At 36.4% G+C, this 20996-nt stretch overlaps 1 protein-coding gene across 2 annotated transcripts; it reads right to left on the reverse strand.

Moving 5' to 3' along the window:
- Positions 1–1298: 1298 nt before the first annotated feature.
- Positions 1299–20879, reverse strand: LOC124154113. Of its 2 annotated transcripts, XR_006863835.1 has the most exons (9): positions 18865–20879; positions 15241–15403; positions 12098–12379; positions 10188–10307; positions 7352–7796; positions 6130–6358; positions 3277–3422; positions 1752–2079; positions 1299–1478 (listed from the first exon to the last, which is right to left on the reverse strand). XR_006863835.1 is itself a non-coding variant. In XM_046527644.1 (8 exons), exons 1-8 carry the CDS (start codon positions 20381–20383, stop codon positions 1407–1409), a joined length of 2976 nt encoding a protein of 991 aa, XP_046383600.1. In that variant the 5' UTR covers positions 20384–20879; the 3' UTR covers positions 1299–1406. The 2 variants fall into 2 exon arrangements, 1 of the variants encoding a protein (XP_046383600.1); XM_046527644.1 differs by lacking the exon at positions 1752–2079.
- Between the last annotated feature and the right edge of the window lie 117 nt (positions 20880–20996).

Genomic DNA, 20996 nt, shown 5'->3' on the forward strand with positions numbered 1-20996 from the left:
ATGATGCTTGTGGAATACTATGAGGTTTTGGCTAATACATATATTAGGACTCGTGAGAAAATTATTTAGTAGAAAATTATAACAAGACTTACTAGTGTGATGAGCTAATTTCAAGCATTTTCCCCATTGGTGAAGATGAGCATATGCTTATGCTAAATCTAATAAACATTTTCTTAACATTTGGATAGTTTTGAAAACCCGACAGAGATTTGTTTTGGTCATTGAAGAAGCTGGTGACCTCCAACCCAGTGTGGGAATGTTGCTTTTTTAAATAGTATTCAATAGCACAAAGAAGTCATTATCCTCTCCACCACAATGCTAATCTCTCCACCAATCTACAATAACAAGCTTTCCAGCCACAAAGGTAATCTAAGGGAGTGGCAATGGGGTTCATCATGATGATAAATTCTTCTAAATATTCAAATTCAACTTCTTTGAATGCATTGCTTACAGCGAGTTTCTCAAATTCATTCAAATTATCTTCGAGTTTCATTGACTAATTGAGTGGTTCAATAAATTTCACCTTGCGAGGCAAGGATACAATAACTGATATATTAATAAATTAACTGACTTTGGAAGATTTACCTAGGTCGACACAATGCTTTCCATAATGTTGAGCACTTTGGAAGAGCTGGATGATGTATTCCATCGAGAGATGGCTCTTCAGAGCACTAAGTAAATCAGTTGATAGAAGCAAATTCAAGGTGTGATTCGCACACCTCCAATGGTGGAGTAGAATTAAGCCAGTGATTTAATCATCAACTTCTGAAGCCTTTTCATCTTTCACACAATCTATTGCTCAAGTCTTCAAGCAATGGAAATGAACACTTTCCGTTAAATTTTTACTAAGTATTTTACAAACGTATTTTAGAATGGGAAAAATAACAAAAATCTATATTTGAACTACAAAATACAAGATACATTCATATCGTGTGTTTCTAATACCAAATGCAAGTGTATTTCAAATGTATGTATTTTAAAATACTTATACATACTCGCAATACACCTCAGCCCTGGCCACATGAAGCATTTGAATGAACTATTTTTATCCAAATTCAAAATACAAAAGTTTTGAGTGGCCCACAATTTGAAAATTATGACTAATATGGATAATTGCACATGAATAAACAGAATTAAATATTTCAAACCAAGACAAAGAAAATTATTCACAAAATTCAATATTTTAAATAGGGACTTTATTTCCATTTAAAAAATGAGCATAATTAATTCACTATAATTTTTAATACAATATTACGTCACGCAAAACTTATAAAAATATGCACATTTTTGTACAAAAATACAAAATCTATAAAAGAGAAATGTAAATACAATTCCAAGGATAAATATTGTCAATGTGACATATCATATGATTGGCAAGTTTTGTAGTGTGTTCTTTCTCACGGCTGCTAAAGGCTTGAAATAACGCTAACACTGTTGGATAGAGATACAGCACCAGTTAGAACCTTCTTTTGGAGTCGCTGAAAATAAAAAAAATGGACTGCATAAATCTAGGAAAATATCAAATACATAATCAAAACTATAGTAAACTATGTGCATTATCATCAGCAAATGGTCGATAATAATTGAATACCATGAGGTATATCATACCCTATATTCTAATTACTTTCCTAACCAACATAGCCTTTTAAGTTAAAACTTGTTGTTACAAAAAAAATCAGGACATAAATTTTCAACTTTTTACAAAATTATTTTACGAGGCAAAAAGAATACTTCCAAAGACTTGCACTTACTAGATGAGTGTTGATGCTACTATAGTTGGTGTGATAAGTGAGAGAAGGCATATGCCAGACTAAGCCACTTGGGAGTGAACATCACATATTTATGGAAGGAGAGGGTTCTTTTTCCTTGATATATTAATCAGCAAACAGATCCTCCGGCCTACGCTATCACAACACATGCTCCGGAAACAACTTACACACCCTCCTACAGTCTCTGTTTAAAAGGTCCATACCATTCCGTTACCACCGTGTACAATAAGATTCTTATCACCATCCTTTCCATTTCCTCCTCAATTCAATTCTAAGCATGGGTGTACCCAGTGAGGGGCAGATCCCCCCTCTAGAAGCAAAAATCGCAGAAGTCTTTAAGCACAATCAGTACCGAATTGAAACGAAAGCATTCAACAAATTTTCTTTAAACTCATGAAAAATAATATGTATTAGTATAAGATATGTAACTAAAATAAAACTATTTTTTCAAGGAAATAATCTCATAACTAATGTCACAACTTGGTTTGTTTTTGCAACTTTTGTTGCAAATTTTGCAACTCAATTTTATCCCACTTTCCAATCATCTGTCAAGCTGAAATTTTCAGGATAACTGAGAACAAGATGATAATGCAATTTTCTACCACTTTTATTATGATCTTTACCGTATCTTCACGTCATTCAGAATTTAAAACTAAACACAGAGATAGATTTAAAAAAAGGCCAAATGCGACGGCGGCACTACAACCATTTAATGGAACAAGAATGATAGAGTCATAACAGCAAATTTGTTCACATCAAAGTTCATTGAAAAATTCATCGAACAAAATTTAACTTGTATTCTATTAAGTTCAAGATAAAAACGTTGTTGTTTATAAAAATGTATTATTATTCCTAACCAACTTATCTAGCACTAAATAAAAAGTCATTCGTATCATTTTGTTTCTATTTTCTTTTATGTATTATCTTGACAAAACTCATGGATGTTTTATCCCAACGATGTAAATAAATATTAATATTATTATTATTAAGCCAAAAAGATCCTTCAAGTATTAATTTAATCACTGAATATTTTGGTGAAACTGCTGTACACAGTGGGTAGAACATTTGGCTGCTGACCAATTGGTCCCAAATTAGGGAATAACCCTGGGTCAGCTTCAAGCAAAACTTATTAATTGTAGCAAGCAATCATAGAGGATGAAGGTGGGCCCCTTCACTGAATATAAGAAACTCACATTCCCATTGCTTAGCACCACATGAGCTCTACCTGCACCTATCCACTTTGGGATGAAGTATTGAGTACAAGAGTGCGCATTCTAGTTAAGAACATACACAGGGTTCACGTTTTAAACCTGAGTACCTATCATTCAAAGCACAGGACTTAATCAACTAACATACACATGAAGCACATTTTCCAAGCATTTTATTTTTTTAGATGTAAGAGAGATCCTTAAATCCTCACATACCAAATGTAGATGCATTACATGACATGGATAATGAATCACTAGAGCAACCTTTTTATATAGTGCCAAACAAATATGTTACTTACTCGTGAAAATATATCAGCCATTATTCTATTTGTCTGAAGTGATTGCTTTTTAATGCATTCGGCTTCTTTCTTCTTTGCTTCCGGAAGGACTCTGTATCTCTGTTTAGGACGAGGGCAAGGTTTCCGGACATTTCCCATCATAGTACCTGCATAGAAAAGAACATGAGTACTAACTGGCACCTTGTAAGAAAATCAGGTGATTCATACAGGAAAACTGAAAGTAATGGAGTTTAAAAGGGCAATTACACAGTTGCCATTATCCATGATCTGAAGTTTGCCCTTAACATTCTTGTATGTTTTTGCCCCAATTTGCATTTGCTGGTTTATTAAGGGAATTAGAATTTGAATATCCTTTAAACACAAGACTGAATCAAGGTAGCTGGGGGAATTTAATCAATTCTAGGGATACCAAGGAGACTTTGGTAGGAACTCATCAACCAAACAACTTTACCCTTGTTGAGTTACATCTTTGTTTCAACGATCATTGCAAAACATTAAAACATGCAGTTATGAGAATAATTCAAACGAAAGCTTGGATATAAATCATGGAAACATTAGCATTCAAAGTAGTATACTCAAAATGAGAGACAATACTGCTGTTGGGAAATCAGCAATTACAGAAGGTATATATACCATAGAAACTTGCTTTTAACATCAGAATTGCTGAGGCATTAATGTTTAGTTTCTAAATGCAAATGCAGAGATATCAAGTTTCATTTCAAGTGTTATTTCTAAGACTGTTTTATCCATATTTTGACCTTTTATCTAATAACATACATCCATCTTAATTCACATTAAAGAGGCATGTTGCAACTGATTTCCCTTACGGTTTCATGTGAATGCAAATCAATTCTGTACAAGATTACTCATTTTCCATTGCATTTTGGAGAATCTGAAGCATTTTCTTACTAGTGCATTTAAATTAAAACACATTTAGGTACTCATGATAAGTCAGTCACCAAATACCCTATTTTGTAGGATATGGTGATTCTTCACTTCCACTTGGTTTCCTTGGAAATATTAATTCAACTTTGGGTGAAAAATGATGAAAAAACACTGAGCTTATTACTTCCTTGAAGAAACATTATTATGAAATTACGACCCTTGGTACCGGTCCTGGTGGCTTAAAATTGAACTTTATTATGAAGTTCCACAGGTAAGCAATGGCATTTAGGTGGATATACTACACTATGTAATAATCATTGCGCTGCATTTAAGTTCTCCTCGTACAGTGTGCCCAAGAGTGTCAACAGGTTCTTTCTTCAGTAGGAGATATTTTAGTATGTTTCCACGCAACATCATATAACAAGCTTCATTCCAGTGGAATCATGGTGACCCACTCTTTACTGATTGTAAATTGGCCGCATGATAAGACTTCTGACAAACATTCGACTTTCGGAGATACGAACATTGGAAAAATTCAAGTGTGCACAAAGTTTCAAATTTGGCGCATATGGAGATCACCGATCCGACGCAGGGTGGCATAGAGGGACTTGCACTTTAGGCACAATCTGAGCAAAGTATTAATTACTCATTGTGAAGTCAGAAACTGTTCAGAGATTCGTCTGTTCTTCCTTCCCACGGACAGCCAATTTTTTTCGGCTCCAGCCACGTTGCACATGCAGCTAGATCAGTTCGTCGCGATGGTAAGTTAACACAAAATTATAGGTAATACAGTGTTGCATTCTACAGGATAACAACACTTTTTGATGCCTTATATAGTTTTACCAGTTTACGAACAAGGTCTTGAAACACATCTTGTTCGTGTATTTAAGATTTACTGTACTTGTTCACTATTTAACACATATTATAAACATGACTCTGAAGCTATTCCACATCACAACTATAAGTACGGAAGATTGAGGAGACAAGGAATTTCGGCTAGGTATGTTTTTCGCGATGTTTCCTAGAAGAAACACTCTTATGACGTTCATTATTACAAACCTTCGGTTTTTCGGTCCTGTGAACTTCGTAATAACAAGAATTTACTGCGTTACTGGATGATGCATGGAAATGGGTTTAAGTCGAGTAGCCAAGGAATGGTGTACTGCAGAGTATGAGTGTTTCAAATCTAATCTTACTTTGAAATAATAAAATTGTACTTATTTTACGTAAAAGAAGGCATACATATGGTAAAACTAGTAAATATGGCAAAACAAGTAAATGCAGTAAAACCAGAAAATACGTACTGTACAGTAGGTTAATAAGTTATCAGAAAAAAATGCCCATATGCACATGGCACTGTCCTATAATGACTGATCAGGAAAAAATTTTTTTATGGATAAAATTGGAAGGAAATTCCATGTTGAAGTATATTGCTTCCAAATTATACACTAAAAAGCTAAAAAAAATCTGTCTCATTTTCCCTTTTGCAATGCTACATCACCAAATTTTGTCAACCAATCAAAGATACTGATTCAGCACAAAAAACACGAAGAGAGCAAGAAATCAAAACTAACCTAAAACTTTCTCTACAAGATTGTCATTGACAACACCTTGACTGGCTTACAGTTAAATTTGAGAACAAAAAACATCTTGATGATGATCATATGAAAAAAACAACATTATGTTATGGTCAAAAATAGAGAGACTTCAGGGAAAGAACCACGACAAATGTATTTCACAGTTAAATTTTACAGAATATTTTACATAAATTTTTCTAGAAGTCATTCGTTTAAATGATATACATATATATGAGTAAAATTATAAGTCATCAGAAATGTCATGCTATAATTTAATGACACCATTAATAGAGAAAGTTCACATTTATTTTAGGGAACATAAGCCTCCATGAGCACATTCAGTAGTCTTTCAAAACCAAAATTGCGAATTGACTCAAGATTAACTACTTACTGGAAGGCTTATTTACAGACTCCACTAAACCTGGTCTAGGATTCTTCTTCTTTTGCTTCAAGTCACACTGGATCCCGTTCAATTGATCCTCCCAAGCACTCATGGTGTAGTGAAGCAACTTCCGACGTGTCATTTGGCGCAAGGATCGAAGGCGGGCTAGCTCTTCTAAACACTTCTGCCTCTCCTGGGAAGATCTGATGAAATGAGGACGATGTACTTCTAACTGCTCCTGGCAATAAAAATAAAAAAAACAAAACAGAGATACATTATACACTTCCAGTTTTATTGATTTTCTCAAAATATCCGTTTGATGAATAGTAGAACCATTTCTAAAAAAATTGTTTTAGGTTCCTTGCAAATATACATGAAGTTTTTGATGATCAAATGCACTTCGGTAACAGATTACATTTAAATCTTTGTGTCCATTGCAATAGGGTTGTAGTAAGAGGTTCTAAAAATAAATTTATAATGACACAGATGTTAACTGCTACAGCATCTTCATCTTCAAGGCTTTCCACCACATGCATACCTTAGGGAAAGGGAAATGGATTAACCCTTTTAGTGCTGCGGGTCAATATATCAGCTTTTGCCGCTCGGACACAAAGTACAGTGGAAATATATATCGGCTCTTACGTAGTCCATTATTTTAATTGCTATAACTTATTACATTGATATAACTTATTTCAGTAAACGTAAAAATATTTTGTCAATACATATTAACCAGCTTTACCTCATCGATTTAAAAAAAAATGCACATATGCATATGCAATAAAATAGTTTTGTATTGTTATTTTTCCATAGTCACTACATTTTATTAAAATACCCTCAGCATTTCTCGCAGTACCCCAGGAAGAAGGATAGCACTAAGAGGTTTAAAAATAGGGAAAAAAAAACATGGGGCAACCCCCAGGGCATAATGACAAAACAAACTTAAGTATTTTGCCTTTTAATGTACGTTCTGTTTTGAGTAATGCATTGCCTCCTAAATCCTCCTCCATATTTTCCCTCATAATTCCAATGACTGGCTGTAATTGCCCCCTCCTATCCCCAGGACACCAATGAGATTTTTCTTCATGTAACTAGCCCATTTTGTGATTTCTAAGTGATGATATCCTTCCTTTACCTCTCAAAACTCTCTGGGAAAGATTAATCCTCCACATTTTCCTCATTATCGAAAGAAAAAAATTAAAATAAGGCTCAACAGCAATTGAATATCAGTTACCTGAAGTGAGATCCCATGGTGAATGTCCAATGCTTCCTTTTTTGTCTTGCCAGGTCTAGAGGGAACCTTGAGGCGAACTTCCTTCAGAGGTTTCCTCACTTCTTTTTCCATGCTTTGGGTACATTTGTCTGGAGTTCCCTCTTCAAAGGTTATGACATAGGCCTCCGAATCTTTATTTCTATGCCGACGACCAAGCATCTTGGGTGGATTAATTACGTCAGAATTAGTCAGATTTCTTGATGATGATCTTGATGGGTATGATTGTGATTCTGATTGGGTGCTTGAGTGAACAACCCGTTGATCAGAGACATACATCTCTTCAGATATGTCATGAGAAGGTGGAGTATCAGATCTTACAAGTTTCTTCTTTGTAATTCGATTGTCCCATCTCATGGTAGCGGTAATGGGATCTTCCAGAGGGGTGCTTCTGTTGGAACTTAGAAACCTGTAAATAATGAAAAGAATAATAAATGTAAAAATATCCCATTTGAATGAGGATGAGGACAATGGTGCAGTGGTATATGGTAAAAGCCAGAGATCGGAGGGAGACGGAAATTGCATTTTTACCCTCTCATTTCTGGCCTTTTCCATCTACCACAGCACTGTTGTCTTCATCCTTTATCTACAATGTCTTCCTATCCTTTTCTTTTGTATCTTAAGAATTTATTAGTATACATACATATATATCTCCATGCCACCACAGTCTCATTGTCATTTGCTTATGCTCCTGTCTCTTTGTTTTAATTTCTACCTGTACATTATGATGGATTGGCCTTCTAATGCCATTATTTGAATTTAGTGCGCTTGCCACGGTAGTCATTTGTTTCCCAACTGAGGTTTTGTTGCTCTGACAGAATGAATGCCGGCCTTCAGAAACGAGCAGGGGAGTGTACATGTACCATAGTAAAATAGACATGGTAGGGATCATGCCACCTTGCGTCGACACAAATGGTTGGCCGACAGAATAATATAAGAAGAAAGGCTATTAGCAGTTTCTTGAATGGTAACACATGGGTAATTGTTGAGTCAAGGGTCCTAATCCAGGAAGTGGGCAGTTTGATAAAAGCCAGAGACTAAAACGTTTGAATACTGAAACTAAGAGTGGATAGAGAGAGGAAGAGAGATGAGGAAGAAAGGTGATGTTGGAGACGAAGATGACCAAGAAAAGTGCGAGGAACAGGAATGAGACTCAGCAGACCTCGACCCTTAGAGGAGGTGTGGTTTTAGGAAGATTAGGGCGACAGGCAGCAAAAGATACCACGCTTCCGCAGTCCCAAAATCAAGGTGGGACGAGTTCCATTCAGTCAGAAGGTGAATTCTTGCAACAGGTGTTGTTGAGTTCCAGTCTCCACGACACCATCTCGAAAACTCAACGGAGGAATCTCTCCGCATTTGAGTCCGCCCTCCTGCACCACACCAACATCTTGAACAGATGAATCGCTGCACCCATATAGCCCCAATATCGTGTTATTTCAAACCCCTTATCCACTACCCACTGTGAAACTCATTTGTGCCAGAACAAGTTTTAGAAAAAATATTCAAACAGAGTTAAAGTCCCTTCATCACATTACCTCACAGACCTCGTCACATTAATCTCAAGATTGAACAATTCTAGTCCTATGGGACCACAATTTATGTATTACTTAATACGATCCTCACCGGTAGTCATAAAAGGACGAGGAGCTTGTAATTCTTGTAATTTTTTTATTTGCATTTCCTATACTTGGGCAATTATTTTGTTCATTGCAGGGTTAGGTATGCGATTTTTTTATTTTTTATTTTGTTCCATTCCCACGTCTCCCCATTCGTTTGCCTCTCATCCACCATTAGTTTTATAAGTGTTTTTCTTTTGTGGTGTTCTTTTGGTTATTAGCGGGTTTATTTCTACTTGAGAGTGTTATATTGATGTTCTTATGCTGTCACTCAATACATTTTTCTTGTGCTTTTTGGAAAAGAGAGTTGGACGTTTATTCCAATGCTCTTATCATAAGGCACTGCCTGTGCCACCATATCACTGCTCTCCCTAGCTTAAGATCACTACCCAACACCTGAACAATAGGAACGACCTAGCTTTGTCAGCATAGTTAGCTGGAGGCTGTGGTTTTGGGTGGCACCCTATATCAACATGCGACAGACGATGTATAAATTGTTTTTCACAAACCATTCGCAGGAGGGAGGATCCTAATTGGGTGGATCATCGAGATAAAGGTAAGGGGATCCTTGTTCAAAACCTTGAGAACTGTGAATGGATGACAGGCTGAGGAAATACGAGCCCATTCCATCATTATATATTATATATAAATATGTACACAGTATAACATCAATTTTTGATAATTCAAATAACCAATTGTTGGATTATCCTCCCACCACTAAGCATGACTCAGAAATGACAGTAATATGGTCACAAATGCCTTATTTGTCTACTTTGACTATCTGTTTTGGCTTCTCCCCCATGATTGAAGCTCCACAGTACATATTTAAAAATCCAAACTAGCAAATATTTCCAAAATGGAGACTAAAAATCACTTTCTTAAAAAAAAAACACTTTTAACAAGCAGAAAAATACAAATGGAATACAAGGTAAACTATGAATAACAAAAACAAAGAATATAAAATTAAAATTCTCAATTTTCCATTAGAACAAAGTTAAGCGATGTAAAAAATGGATAATTTGAATTTTCAAAAAGATTATAATGTCACTAAAAACATTAAACCTATATTGAAATAACAAGGGGTAAGATCCATTCTTACACACAACAGAGAAGCAATTGTCCGACAGAATTATTTAACATGATAATGTGTCTAGCAAGTTAGAGAAAGACAAAAACTGACTCACTTGTCAGAAGCATTGGCTATATTTTTAATGTTTTTCCTGCCGACTGATGACAATATTGACACTTGGTCCTCAAGGGAGACTGGGGAGTCAGATTTGTCCACAGAAAACTCTTCTAAGAGCCTGAAATAGGTAGAAAGGAGTAAAATACAATCATTCCTAACAAGTAATGATAATTTTAATCTGCGTTACAATTTACTGATATACATATGAACGAACAACAAATAACAATTTTTCCAAGAGTATTATATAGATATCAAGAGTCCAAATGACTCATAAAAATGAAGATATGAAAGGTTGGGACCATTTTTGTTGGCAGAGGGATTATTCTTGAATCGCTCTCAATGGAATAATTTGCAACAACCTTTTCTTCATCACATATTGATTGAGTCCTTGGTAACATGTAGTAATAACTCTAGAAAGATTGCAGCGTGTCCCCCATTGGAGGTTGATGGGATTTGAGCTGGCAATATCTTAATGCGATTTATACAACTTAATCCTTTTCAAAAACCTTCTATGGACAATGTATAACTTATGTATTGTTTCTATTAACAGAAAATAATTGTAAAAGAATTGAGTGCTTTTATCTTTCATGTTTAAGTAAAATACAAAATGAAGTTTTTTCTAGACTCTGCTAGTTTCTCATCTATTGGAACTGATAAGGACAAAAAAATAATTTATTAACTGGTTATCATAATATTTATAAGATTATGTATTCTCCTTATGTATGTCTTCTTCTTATGTATGTCAACTTCTTCAGCAGTTGAGAAACTGGTGTTCTTTAAATTGCTTAGATATAAATGTTGATAAATCCCTAGCCATGCACTTTAATCTCAGGAGAAAACATGGTGTTGACCTTAATCTTGCCCATGATGGTCAATTTATGCGCCAAGCGCAAGTTGTTAAATTCCTAGGACTTACAATCTCGTCAAATCTATCTTGGGATGAACATATCTGCTATCTACTTAAAATTCTATGCTCCACTTGTTTTCTTATACGTTTCATTAGATTTACTGTTAGTTCTGACGTGCTGTTAACACTTTATTATGGCCAATTTTACTCCCGCATCATTACTAGCATTATTTACTGGGGATCATCTCTTGCTTCAGTTAAGCTTTTTAGGCTGCAAAAGAAAATTGCACGACTTATGGTCTTTGCTCCTTATAATGCCCCATGTCGACCTATTTTTAAAAGACTCAATATTCTCCCACTCCCATGTGTGTATATTCTTTCTGTCCTCATGCTTGTCAAAACTAATTTCTATGAGTTCCCTAAAAACTGTGATGTCCATGATTATTACACAAGAGGTCATGATACCATTCATTATAATTATGTCAGGACTAAATCAGCCTTTCTAGGTCCAAAAACTATAGGGTTACGCCTGTACAATAAATTACCATCCAGTTTAAAAAATTGTAAAACTTCTGGTTCATTTAAAAGACAAGCTAAACGCTTTTTACTAGATAAATTATATTATTCTGTAGATGAATTTCTTCAGGGTAATAGTGCATAATTATTTGTCTTTTATATTTTTTTATGAACCTGTGTTATTTTTTTTATGTACCTGTGTTATTTTTTATGTTACCTGACAACTCCTATACCAGTGTAATCTGGTCTTTGGATAATAAAATATACTATACTACTATACTATGTCAAGTTCTTTAATAACATTCCTTTCTAAAAGAGCAGTCATTCAAAAACTTAGCAGAATTTGATAGTGCATTTATAGATATTGTAATTAGTAGTGATTAACATTCTTATACACCACCGATGAATAGAATATAAAGCATAGCATAAAAAAAATCATATGACAACAATGTACCGGGCAGAGGAAAACTTGGTCTGAATTTATGGTTATAACTTAATGTTAAGAGAAAGTAGAATGGAATAAAACAAATAACTTTTTACTCAACTGTGCTAGGTTGCTAAGATGTTTGATCTCATTTTTAATCCAATGCAATTGATTGGCCCTTTCATGCTCCATATAAGTAATAACTGGATTACGCCGGCTTTTGGCATTTCTTGCCATATGCTGCTTCTCCGATTTGGTAACTGGACTCCACCAGTTTCTTTTGGATCGACACTCATTGGAACAACAAAATTTCTCAGCCTCCACATCATCCTTTTTCTCTTGAAAAAATTCTTGGCAACTTTTAGGCACAGTTATCTTTTTTCTCGGGCTTTGCTGTTTTTTCCTGAAACCATACAGAGCTGTTGGCATGGAAACAACTTCACAATTCACTTAAAAGCAAAACATTTTTTTACAGAAAATACTACGCAATATTATATTGCATCTTGTGTCATGGTTTACACATGAACAATAATTATACACAATACAACAACATTAAACTTCACTACAGAAAGAACAAAAAAAAATGACAATGATGGTATGAAAAAGAAATATGTACATATTCTAGTTTAACAATATTAATGAAAAATAAAAAAAATAGAGAAGAGTTTACTAATTCACCTATAAAATAAGGTCTGCTGCCTTGCTTTCTTAGACGTAAGGGGATCCACCCAGAGGAATTTCAACATGGTACCTTTTCAGATCCATGCAAACAAACATCGGTAGTTTCAAGGGATATAACTTGAAGGTTTCTTTGATAGGTGAGGGTAGAGCTCTCATCATTTCAAGTCACTGAAAAGTGATTTTAGCATATTCAGGGTATGGGGCAGTACTGCTGCAATAAATACGGGACAGCTGCAGGTGTATCTCCAAGATTCAAGAGTTTATTGCAACTCCCAAGAGGCAATAACAGAATTTTAAAAAGGATTAAACAGAGTTTTAGAAAAAGACTGAGAGATAGAGGGAATTACAAAAGGATATTTGAAGATATAATAAAACTAAGATACCAGTGAAAGGGTCAGAGGGGTCCCCACTTAGCTCATCCACCTCAGGGCTACAGGTGGGTAAAACAGTTCATTTTGATGAGCCATTCACTTTGATCCTGTTCAGTAAAAAAGAACAGTTCAAAAATATCTGTTCATGGCGAACAGTCAGGGTCATTCAGGTAGAAAATACAATTTATCGGGCGTTCAGAGTATATGAAAGCTTAGTGTGGTATCATATGGTTTGTGCAGTGTGTTATAGTAACTTTAAGAAAATTCTGTCCCAGGCCTTTCATTGGTAATCCGTGAGCAGGAAAATATCTGCTGTCCACTTGTAGTATAAGCCAGAATTAATATTTATTAGCTCAGCATCTGATGTAATAGCACCAGAAAAGTTTTTAAATGCTCCTATTGTGAGCAACATAGACTTTCATATACAGCTAACTGTTCTTCATAAATATTTTGAGTATAAATGTCATTTGTGAATCTCTCTTATAGACTCCTTAGTAAGATATCAATTTGTTTCTCCCTGTTACAGCCTGTGTCAGGTATCTGTCCACTCTAATGATGTGATTCACTATGTAGCAATAATAGCACACGTAAGATGGTGAGAAATATGTAACCAGTTTCATTCCAAAATTAGTACTTCTGCTAGAATGTAAAAAAATAATAAAACGTGTAGCAGCAATGGAATTTTGTTATAGTATGTTTAAATATTAAACATGGAAAGCAAAGGAAGAGTTAACCCTTCGAGGTGTATTTATGTGCAATTAAGCTAAGTGGTCACAACATAATACATAAAATGTCACAACATGAAAAACCTAATGTCATCAAATTAGATCGCTGTTGATAACATATTGTTTCCATTCCTTCAAAAATGATGGATAAATGCCTCTGTAGGCTATCTCCGGAAGAGTTCAAAGTCCTTCCCCTTCAATGTCTAATTACACTACAAACAAGTCATTGAGGATAGTAGGAGCCAAATTTGTGTTTCCTAAAATTGTCAGTTCAGACCTCTTTAAGTAAAATATAGATTAACCTAGTTAAAAGTTAATATCGTCACAAAAAAAATAAATAGTGGATATAACATAATTTAACAATTTCTATTTAAAAAATCTTCTGTTTACTGAAACATTTTTTGCATTAATATAACTAATCAAAATAAAGTTTTAACCTAATGTTTAAATTAACTTTGAACCATAGTAAAAATTACAAACACATTACCGACCCATGAATTTACTGTAAACTGAACCATCGCATCTTGTTCATCGAACACAAATTTTCAAATGAACACGAAATAAAAATGAAAGCGAGATCCCAAATGAACAGCGAGATGAAACGAATGGCCTCCAAAAAATGAACGCCCTGGGGAAAAGAATGCCCTCTGAGAAATGAATACCCTTGGAAAACCAGAAACTTGAGAAAAATGAACACCCATTCAAAATATTAGGGCCATTCCCCTTAAAGCTGTTCAGTAGTGAAACTGTTCATTTTCGTAGATGGAGGGGAATGGTGGAGAATGAAGGGGAGGGACTTGGTCGTCTATGGCGCACTTCGGTGGCCTAGGATGGGCTGCATCGTAAACGCCATCTGTTGTAACCACAACGCACTTGCTGAAGTAAGCTGCAGTTCAAAATTCCTCTTGGTGAGCATACCTGTTGAACCAATTACACCGCATGCTTGCAGTGCAGATATGGACAGTGAACAGGGAGTTTTAGAGACCAGTTCATTTTCGAATTGGTTCATTTCAGTGAACAGTCCGTTTTGGCATTTTGGTTCTTTTTTACCCATCTCTACTCGGGGCCCCCTACTGCCTTGCTATGCCATCATTGAGGAACCACAACCTATTCCAAGTTTAGCTACTGTATTTTAATAAATTTTAACAGCCAGAAATCACACAACAAAGATCACTGCCATGGTTCTAAGGATTCACCTGAATTTGAAACTAGGACCATCCCCACCACTAACCAGGACTAAATCCATAGAACCATCATGCCATTATCCTAACAATAAAAAATTCCTTATGTTGCTATGAGAAAAATACTGAATCAATGATAATCAACAAATTTCTCAATTAAAACATAAGAAAATACAAGGTCATTCATGCTCTCAATGAAAGAAAGTAACATCCTTAATGATGTTTCCCTTCACAATAGATAAAAATGCATGAATATACTAGAAGCCCACTATAATCTCTGATAAAATATACAAATCTCTGACTCACTTGGACTTTCCTTTTTCCATGCATTTTTTGCAGAGGGGTGGTGTTGATCCTTTTTCACTTGACAAACTGGATCGCTGGGTAATTTTCACTCTATCTACAGGCAAATAACATGTCATTGGCTTAGAGATGACACTTTCACTGCTTGAGGAGCTGGTTGTAACACCTAAATTAAAAATCAATACACAAGCCAAGTTAGACACTATGTAAAAAAATAACTTCATTTAAAATAAAACCACCCTTCAATGAGCCAAATAAAATAAACCCATGAGATGGGTAGCAATTTCAAATTACAGCACACTCCCAGTTACCAGGGCTAATGATGGGAAGAGACGGCACGAATAATCTAAACTTTCAGTTAAGTCCTGTAATGTTCATAATCTATGTAAAACAAACTATATTTTTATTTTCGCTGTTATTCTGTTATTTTAGAGCGCTTCCCGGACTCATTGAGAGCTTTCTTCGCCAGTCCGCGATCTTTTCAGCGGCAATAACAAGATTTTACTCGTATTATTACAGCTCCATGCAAGAACTGGTATCGAAAACCACGCTGATCTGCAGCTGCATGATCACGGATACAGAAAAGTGGTTTGCACAATTGCTTCAAAACCAGTGCGCGACGTCGGAAACAACACTTTCAACACAGGCACCACGCCAGGTAGTCGTGTCTCTTTCAATATGCCCAGGTTGCAACTGCTGCGCGACATGTATCCGTGATCACGGAGCACGGTCGCGCACTGCGAGGCTTGGAAAACAGGAACACGGTGCTCCCGTGAATGCAGCAAGTGCGCGATCGCTTCAGTTTTACGAAGGGGATTTTAACGGCAAGAATAAGTCTGGTTTATCCTAGCATTAATGCAGTAATACTGGTGATTATTCGTATGATCTTATTTTTTTATAAAGATCGCGGAAAAAATTGAGCGAGAGTGAAAGTCATGCACGGATAATCCGTTACCCGGATAAACCGCAGCCGGATAATCGGGAGTCTGCTATTCAGAGTTTGGGCCAGCATCCTAAGACAACAGAAATAATACAGCTGCTAACATTCACAAGAAGAAACATAGTGAACCAACAGATAATATTAACGAATTCAATGACCATGGTTTTATATAACAGTCAACACCATCGCTATTTGGAAATGGAAAATAAATAAATTGGTAGTAACTAAGAATTTGAATAGTTTTTTTATGAGTATTACCAGCCACACCAAGCTCCGAGCACTTTCTTTATTTTTACTTAAGCAGGTTTTTGCTGATTATTAGAGCTGGATAAGAGATGGCAGAAGTGGCACATCGGAGGCTGCTGTGGTAGTTCAATTGTATGGCAGCTTATGGTGGTATCTGCAGTTAGCAGAGGAATTTTTTAATATCTTTGTAAAAAAACAGGAAAAAGGTCTTGTCTAGTTCCTGGGTACTCCATGGGCATACTTACAGATGCAAAGAAAAAGGACAAACTTTCTGGAGTAGAGAAAAGTGATTTATGATTCAGTCTGCATGTACTGGATATCTTTGCCAGGGACTGGTGGAGGGTGGTTAGGGTTTCTGCATTATACTTCTTAACAGTCTCATATAATTCTTACCAGCGTAAGCAATTCTAATAGACCCGATTTTTTTTTCACTTAATTTGTCTCTGCATTAATATTGATTTACAAAGGAAACCTAGGGAATACATACTATTTGATCTTTGAACCCCAAAATGCGGGTCCAGACAAAAATTTAATTTTGCCTGAAGGGGCTTATATAAGTTCAAAATTTCACGATGGAAAAAGTATGAATTTCTAGATGAAAATGCCATTTCCTAAATTTTTGGACATGTAAAAACAATAGAACCACTGAAGCTGACAAAAAATCCACCCTTAATCCAAGCGAAGTCACAAGGGCGGTCACCAACAAGATCCATAGGGTGGCAAAAGAAGCTGGGCTACCTAGGTGTCGAACCTTCGGTTTTCAAGGGTGTCCAAGTCAATGGTACAGACCACACACGTACCCATATTGTATTGACAATGTATGGGTCAAAAGGTCAATGAGGATTTTAGCATATGATGTGGAAAACCAACAAGCATAACGATAGGTTTTTAACGTTGACAAAGTAATTGAAAAGGTCCCCAGAGACAGAATATGCAGATAACCAAGATGTTAAACCTGAAGTTTGAAAGAATGAAAAAGTTGACGAGATCGCTGGTGGCAACCATTTGACTTTCAGGGGTGTATGGCGGTCAAAGGTCACCAAGGCACTAAAATTTTACCAAAATAGCACAAATTTATGAGCCTAAATTAGAGGAAAAAATGACACATGATTTACAATACGGTCAACACATTCATTAAATCATTTTGGCAGTCCTACAAGCCTTAAAACAAGGCCCGTTTGACGTTTGACATGCAATTACAATCCTGTTTGGTCTCAACATTTTTCCTTAAGCAAAAAATATTCGTGGCCCTTACTCATTCATCATGAGCAACAATTCCCCAAATAAATACCACTAAAAGTTGCTGATTGAACCTATTAAGCTGCCGTTGAAGTACCAGATCCCCTTGCAGCTTTTTTCATAGTAGCTCAATTGAGTGAAATTGATACATATACATAGAAGTTTGCTAGTAACTAAAAACTACTCTGCCTTCATTAATTCCATACAGTGGTGTAGCCATTGGGGTGGCGGGGGTTGTGGGTTACAACCCCCCTCCCACCCTCCACTGGCTTCCATATGTAATTTCCTTTCAGGTGGTATCACCTGCTCGTGAGTCATGCAAATGTTAAAATTCGATTCCTTAGAGCACCAACATGATACATATTTGAATTCAACTATCCCCAAAAGGCCTTAGCACATAGAAAATCATGTGCCAGGGTGAACATGCCAAATTCAGTTATGGTAAACTCAAATGAAAGTAAATTTTAACCATGAATAACATGGGATTAAGCCATGAGTGGAGTTTTGGGGGGCCACGGGGATCTTGCCCCACTTCCCTACTTAAATGGTAATTTGCCTGGAAAAAGTATGAAAACTGCAAAAATACCAAAAAATTTTAGTCTCAGATATTTCTCAAAATGCAGTTTCCAGAGGCAAATCTTAAAAAAACTTTCCACGAGAGGTCCCCGGGGATATCTCTGTTTCACTGGGGGGTTTTCAATAGTCCCAAAACCCCTGGCAATATTGCTGCCCCCGCCCCCCCCAACATAAAACTCTTAATTCCGTCAATGGACTAAGCTTTGATCACCCTAAACTTGTTACGGTAATGTCCGCACAGATTCTGTGAAAGCACTATAACTTACCATTCTATCAGTTCCGTTCAGCATTAGACGACAAAAATGCCAGTTAATGACCAGTTTACATCTAGAATTTTATAATTAATAAGTTTATACAATAAAAGGTTTACTATTTAAACTGTAAGATTAAAAAAATCCATTTTTGGGTTAGAATAATTTGTCACTAAAAGGGAGTGTACCATGCAGTAACTTCAAACTTCTATGAGGAACACATTAAAAAAAATATATTCTATAATAAACGAACAAGATTACTATTGCTTTACCTGCTAAACAATCATGGATATAATCTAATATCTGGCATTGATTGCCAAGAATTTAAAAATGATTAATTCATCTCTTTATAAGTCACAGATAATGTGATCTTACCTTTGTTAGCCATTGCCTGTGATGCGACATGGTACAATCTTCCACCAGGAACAGGGCGATAAGGCACAAATGATTTTTCGGACACTACATCAATACTCTCTTGAGATTCTAATTTATTACTCGAAGTTAGTCCTTTATCTACGACTAAGGAATCCCTAGTCCTGACAGGTGACTGATCCGGATTCTCATCGCCGCTGTCGTCTAGGTTCTCAGTTCCCACGATTCTTTCCATCAGGCTTTTGATGAGAGCCTTCCTTGCTGAATTGCTAGATCTTTTACGGCTTAACATTTCTCTTATCTGGCTTATATTGCGCTCCAGATCCAATGATGGAGAAGCACTCATCGTTCTAGAAGGTTTGGCATTCGTTTTATCCCGTTCATTCATCCTCCTCCGGGAAAAATCCTTGTTAAACACCTCACCAGGAACATATTCAAAACTATTGGCACAGTCAAAGCTAGAAGAATCCAGCGATTCTTTTCCTGACTTTTGAGAACTTTTCTGACCCTTGCCTACGTTAGGACAGGCTTTCATGGTAAAACCTCTCAAATCATCATCGCTGCCCGAAAAGTGTTTCACGGATGAAGCTTCACTACCATACAAATATTTTTTAAGGGTACCCCCTACTTGAACTCCACGAGTGATGACTTTCCCCACAGATTTATCCGTAGCTGACTGCGTTGGCATTGCGTCGGAAGCGTTATGAGGCACTATAGTTGATGCAAGAGAAGATGATGAAGCTGAATTAGCCGCTGCTGCGCTTGATAACGGTGCTAATGGTATGCTTTTATCAGAGGTAATATTGTCGTCCACCGGAGAGTCAGCCGCCTGATGCTCGCCCAAAGTACGCGTATTAACGTCCTTCTCACCACCAGGATTTGATGAAGTAGTGGCAGCGTCATCAACCCCTGACACACTGACGGAATTTTTTCTGGAGCAACCCTCGGAAGAAATTTTTCCGACGGACCGCAAACTCACTGCTTCGTTATTAGCGAAGACAGACAAGTTGACGACACCAGTGACCTCCCTGGGAGAGGAAACCGGTGCACTGGAATGATTTACATCAGCTATGGCAGTAGCGTCTGTTTTTGCAATTAATTTGTGAATTGGGTTGCGCTTGTTGGTTATACAGCTATTTGTACCTTCAGGATCAGTCCTGATTAACGATTCTGTACATCCATCAAGGGCCATTCTCTCCAAAGTGGAAAGTAGAACTGGAGGCACACCATCCGACTGTTGATACCCTACATCTGCACCAGAGTCCCATTCAAGACGTCGATTTGAAGCTACACTTGATATGGAAGCCGGTGATGGGGCTCGACCATCAACACTCGTACTTTTGTTAAGGGTGTCAGGAACTGGGGAGTCCATTTCAGGAGAAAGACGATTATCCTCAACTACATCACTCAAATACTTAAAAAGATCACTTGAATTGCCCGATAATTCCATGTACTGCTTAAATGCATTTGAAATATCACGAAGCTGGGAAGGTTGATGAGATTCACGACTGTTCCTCGGCATAGCGGTTGATTCTTCCCATGCCTCGGATTAATCCGTTTCTCCCAATTAGTAGGTTTCAGCATAAATACCAAATCTGGCAAGTCGAAACGGTTTATCTTCCAGAAAGTAAAGCCAATTGATCACCAAAAACTGCTATGAGAGACTAATTGCTTCGAAACTATGGTATTTGAATACCATACGACCAGTCAATGGGCCTCGATAATTCTAAATGTTGATAACCTTAAATTTGAAGATAACAATAAAATTATCTTCGTTTCTCATTATAGCATATGAATTCTCGAGTCGAATGATGAATGTACAATTTATGCGGGTCTGAGATGACATCCAACACTAAACCGCACTAAACACAACAACTTCTGTCAACCACAGTTTGAAATCTGACAAGCGAGAAGCGTTTTGTCCGTTTTGTTGATTGTCCGTGTTGTCGCACCGTCGAATCGAATCGTTCCGAATGTGGGTAGCATAAATACCATAAATACTATGAATAATATAAACTACATTAATACTATAAAATATACTAATAAGTAATATAAACTCTATGGTGGGGAGCAAGGGGACTCCATTGTAATATTCGTGGTAAGGAGGATGGCGATGGTACTACGGATAAATCGTG

This window comes from Ischnura elegans, chromosome 2, assembly GCF_921293095.1.
Source record: "Ischnura elegans chromosome 2, ioIscEleg1.1, whole genome shotgun sequence".
Taxonomy (NCBI): domain Eukaryota; kingdom Metazoa; phylum Arthropoda; class Insecta; order Odonata; family Coenagrionidae; genus Ischnura; species Ischnura elegans.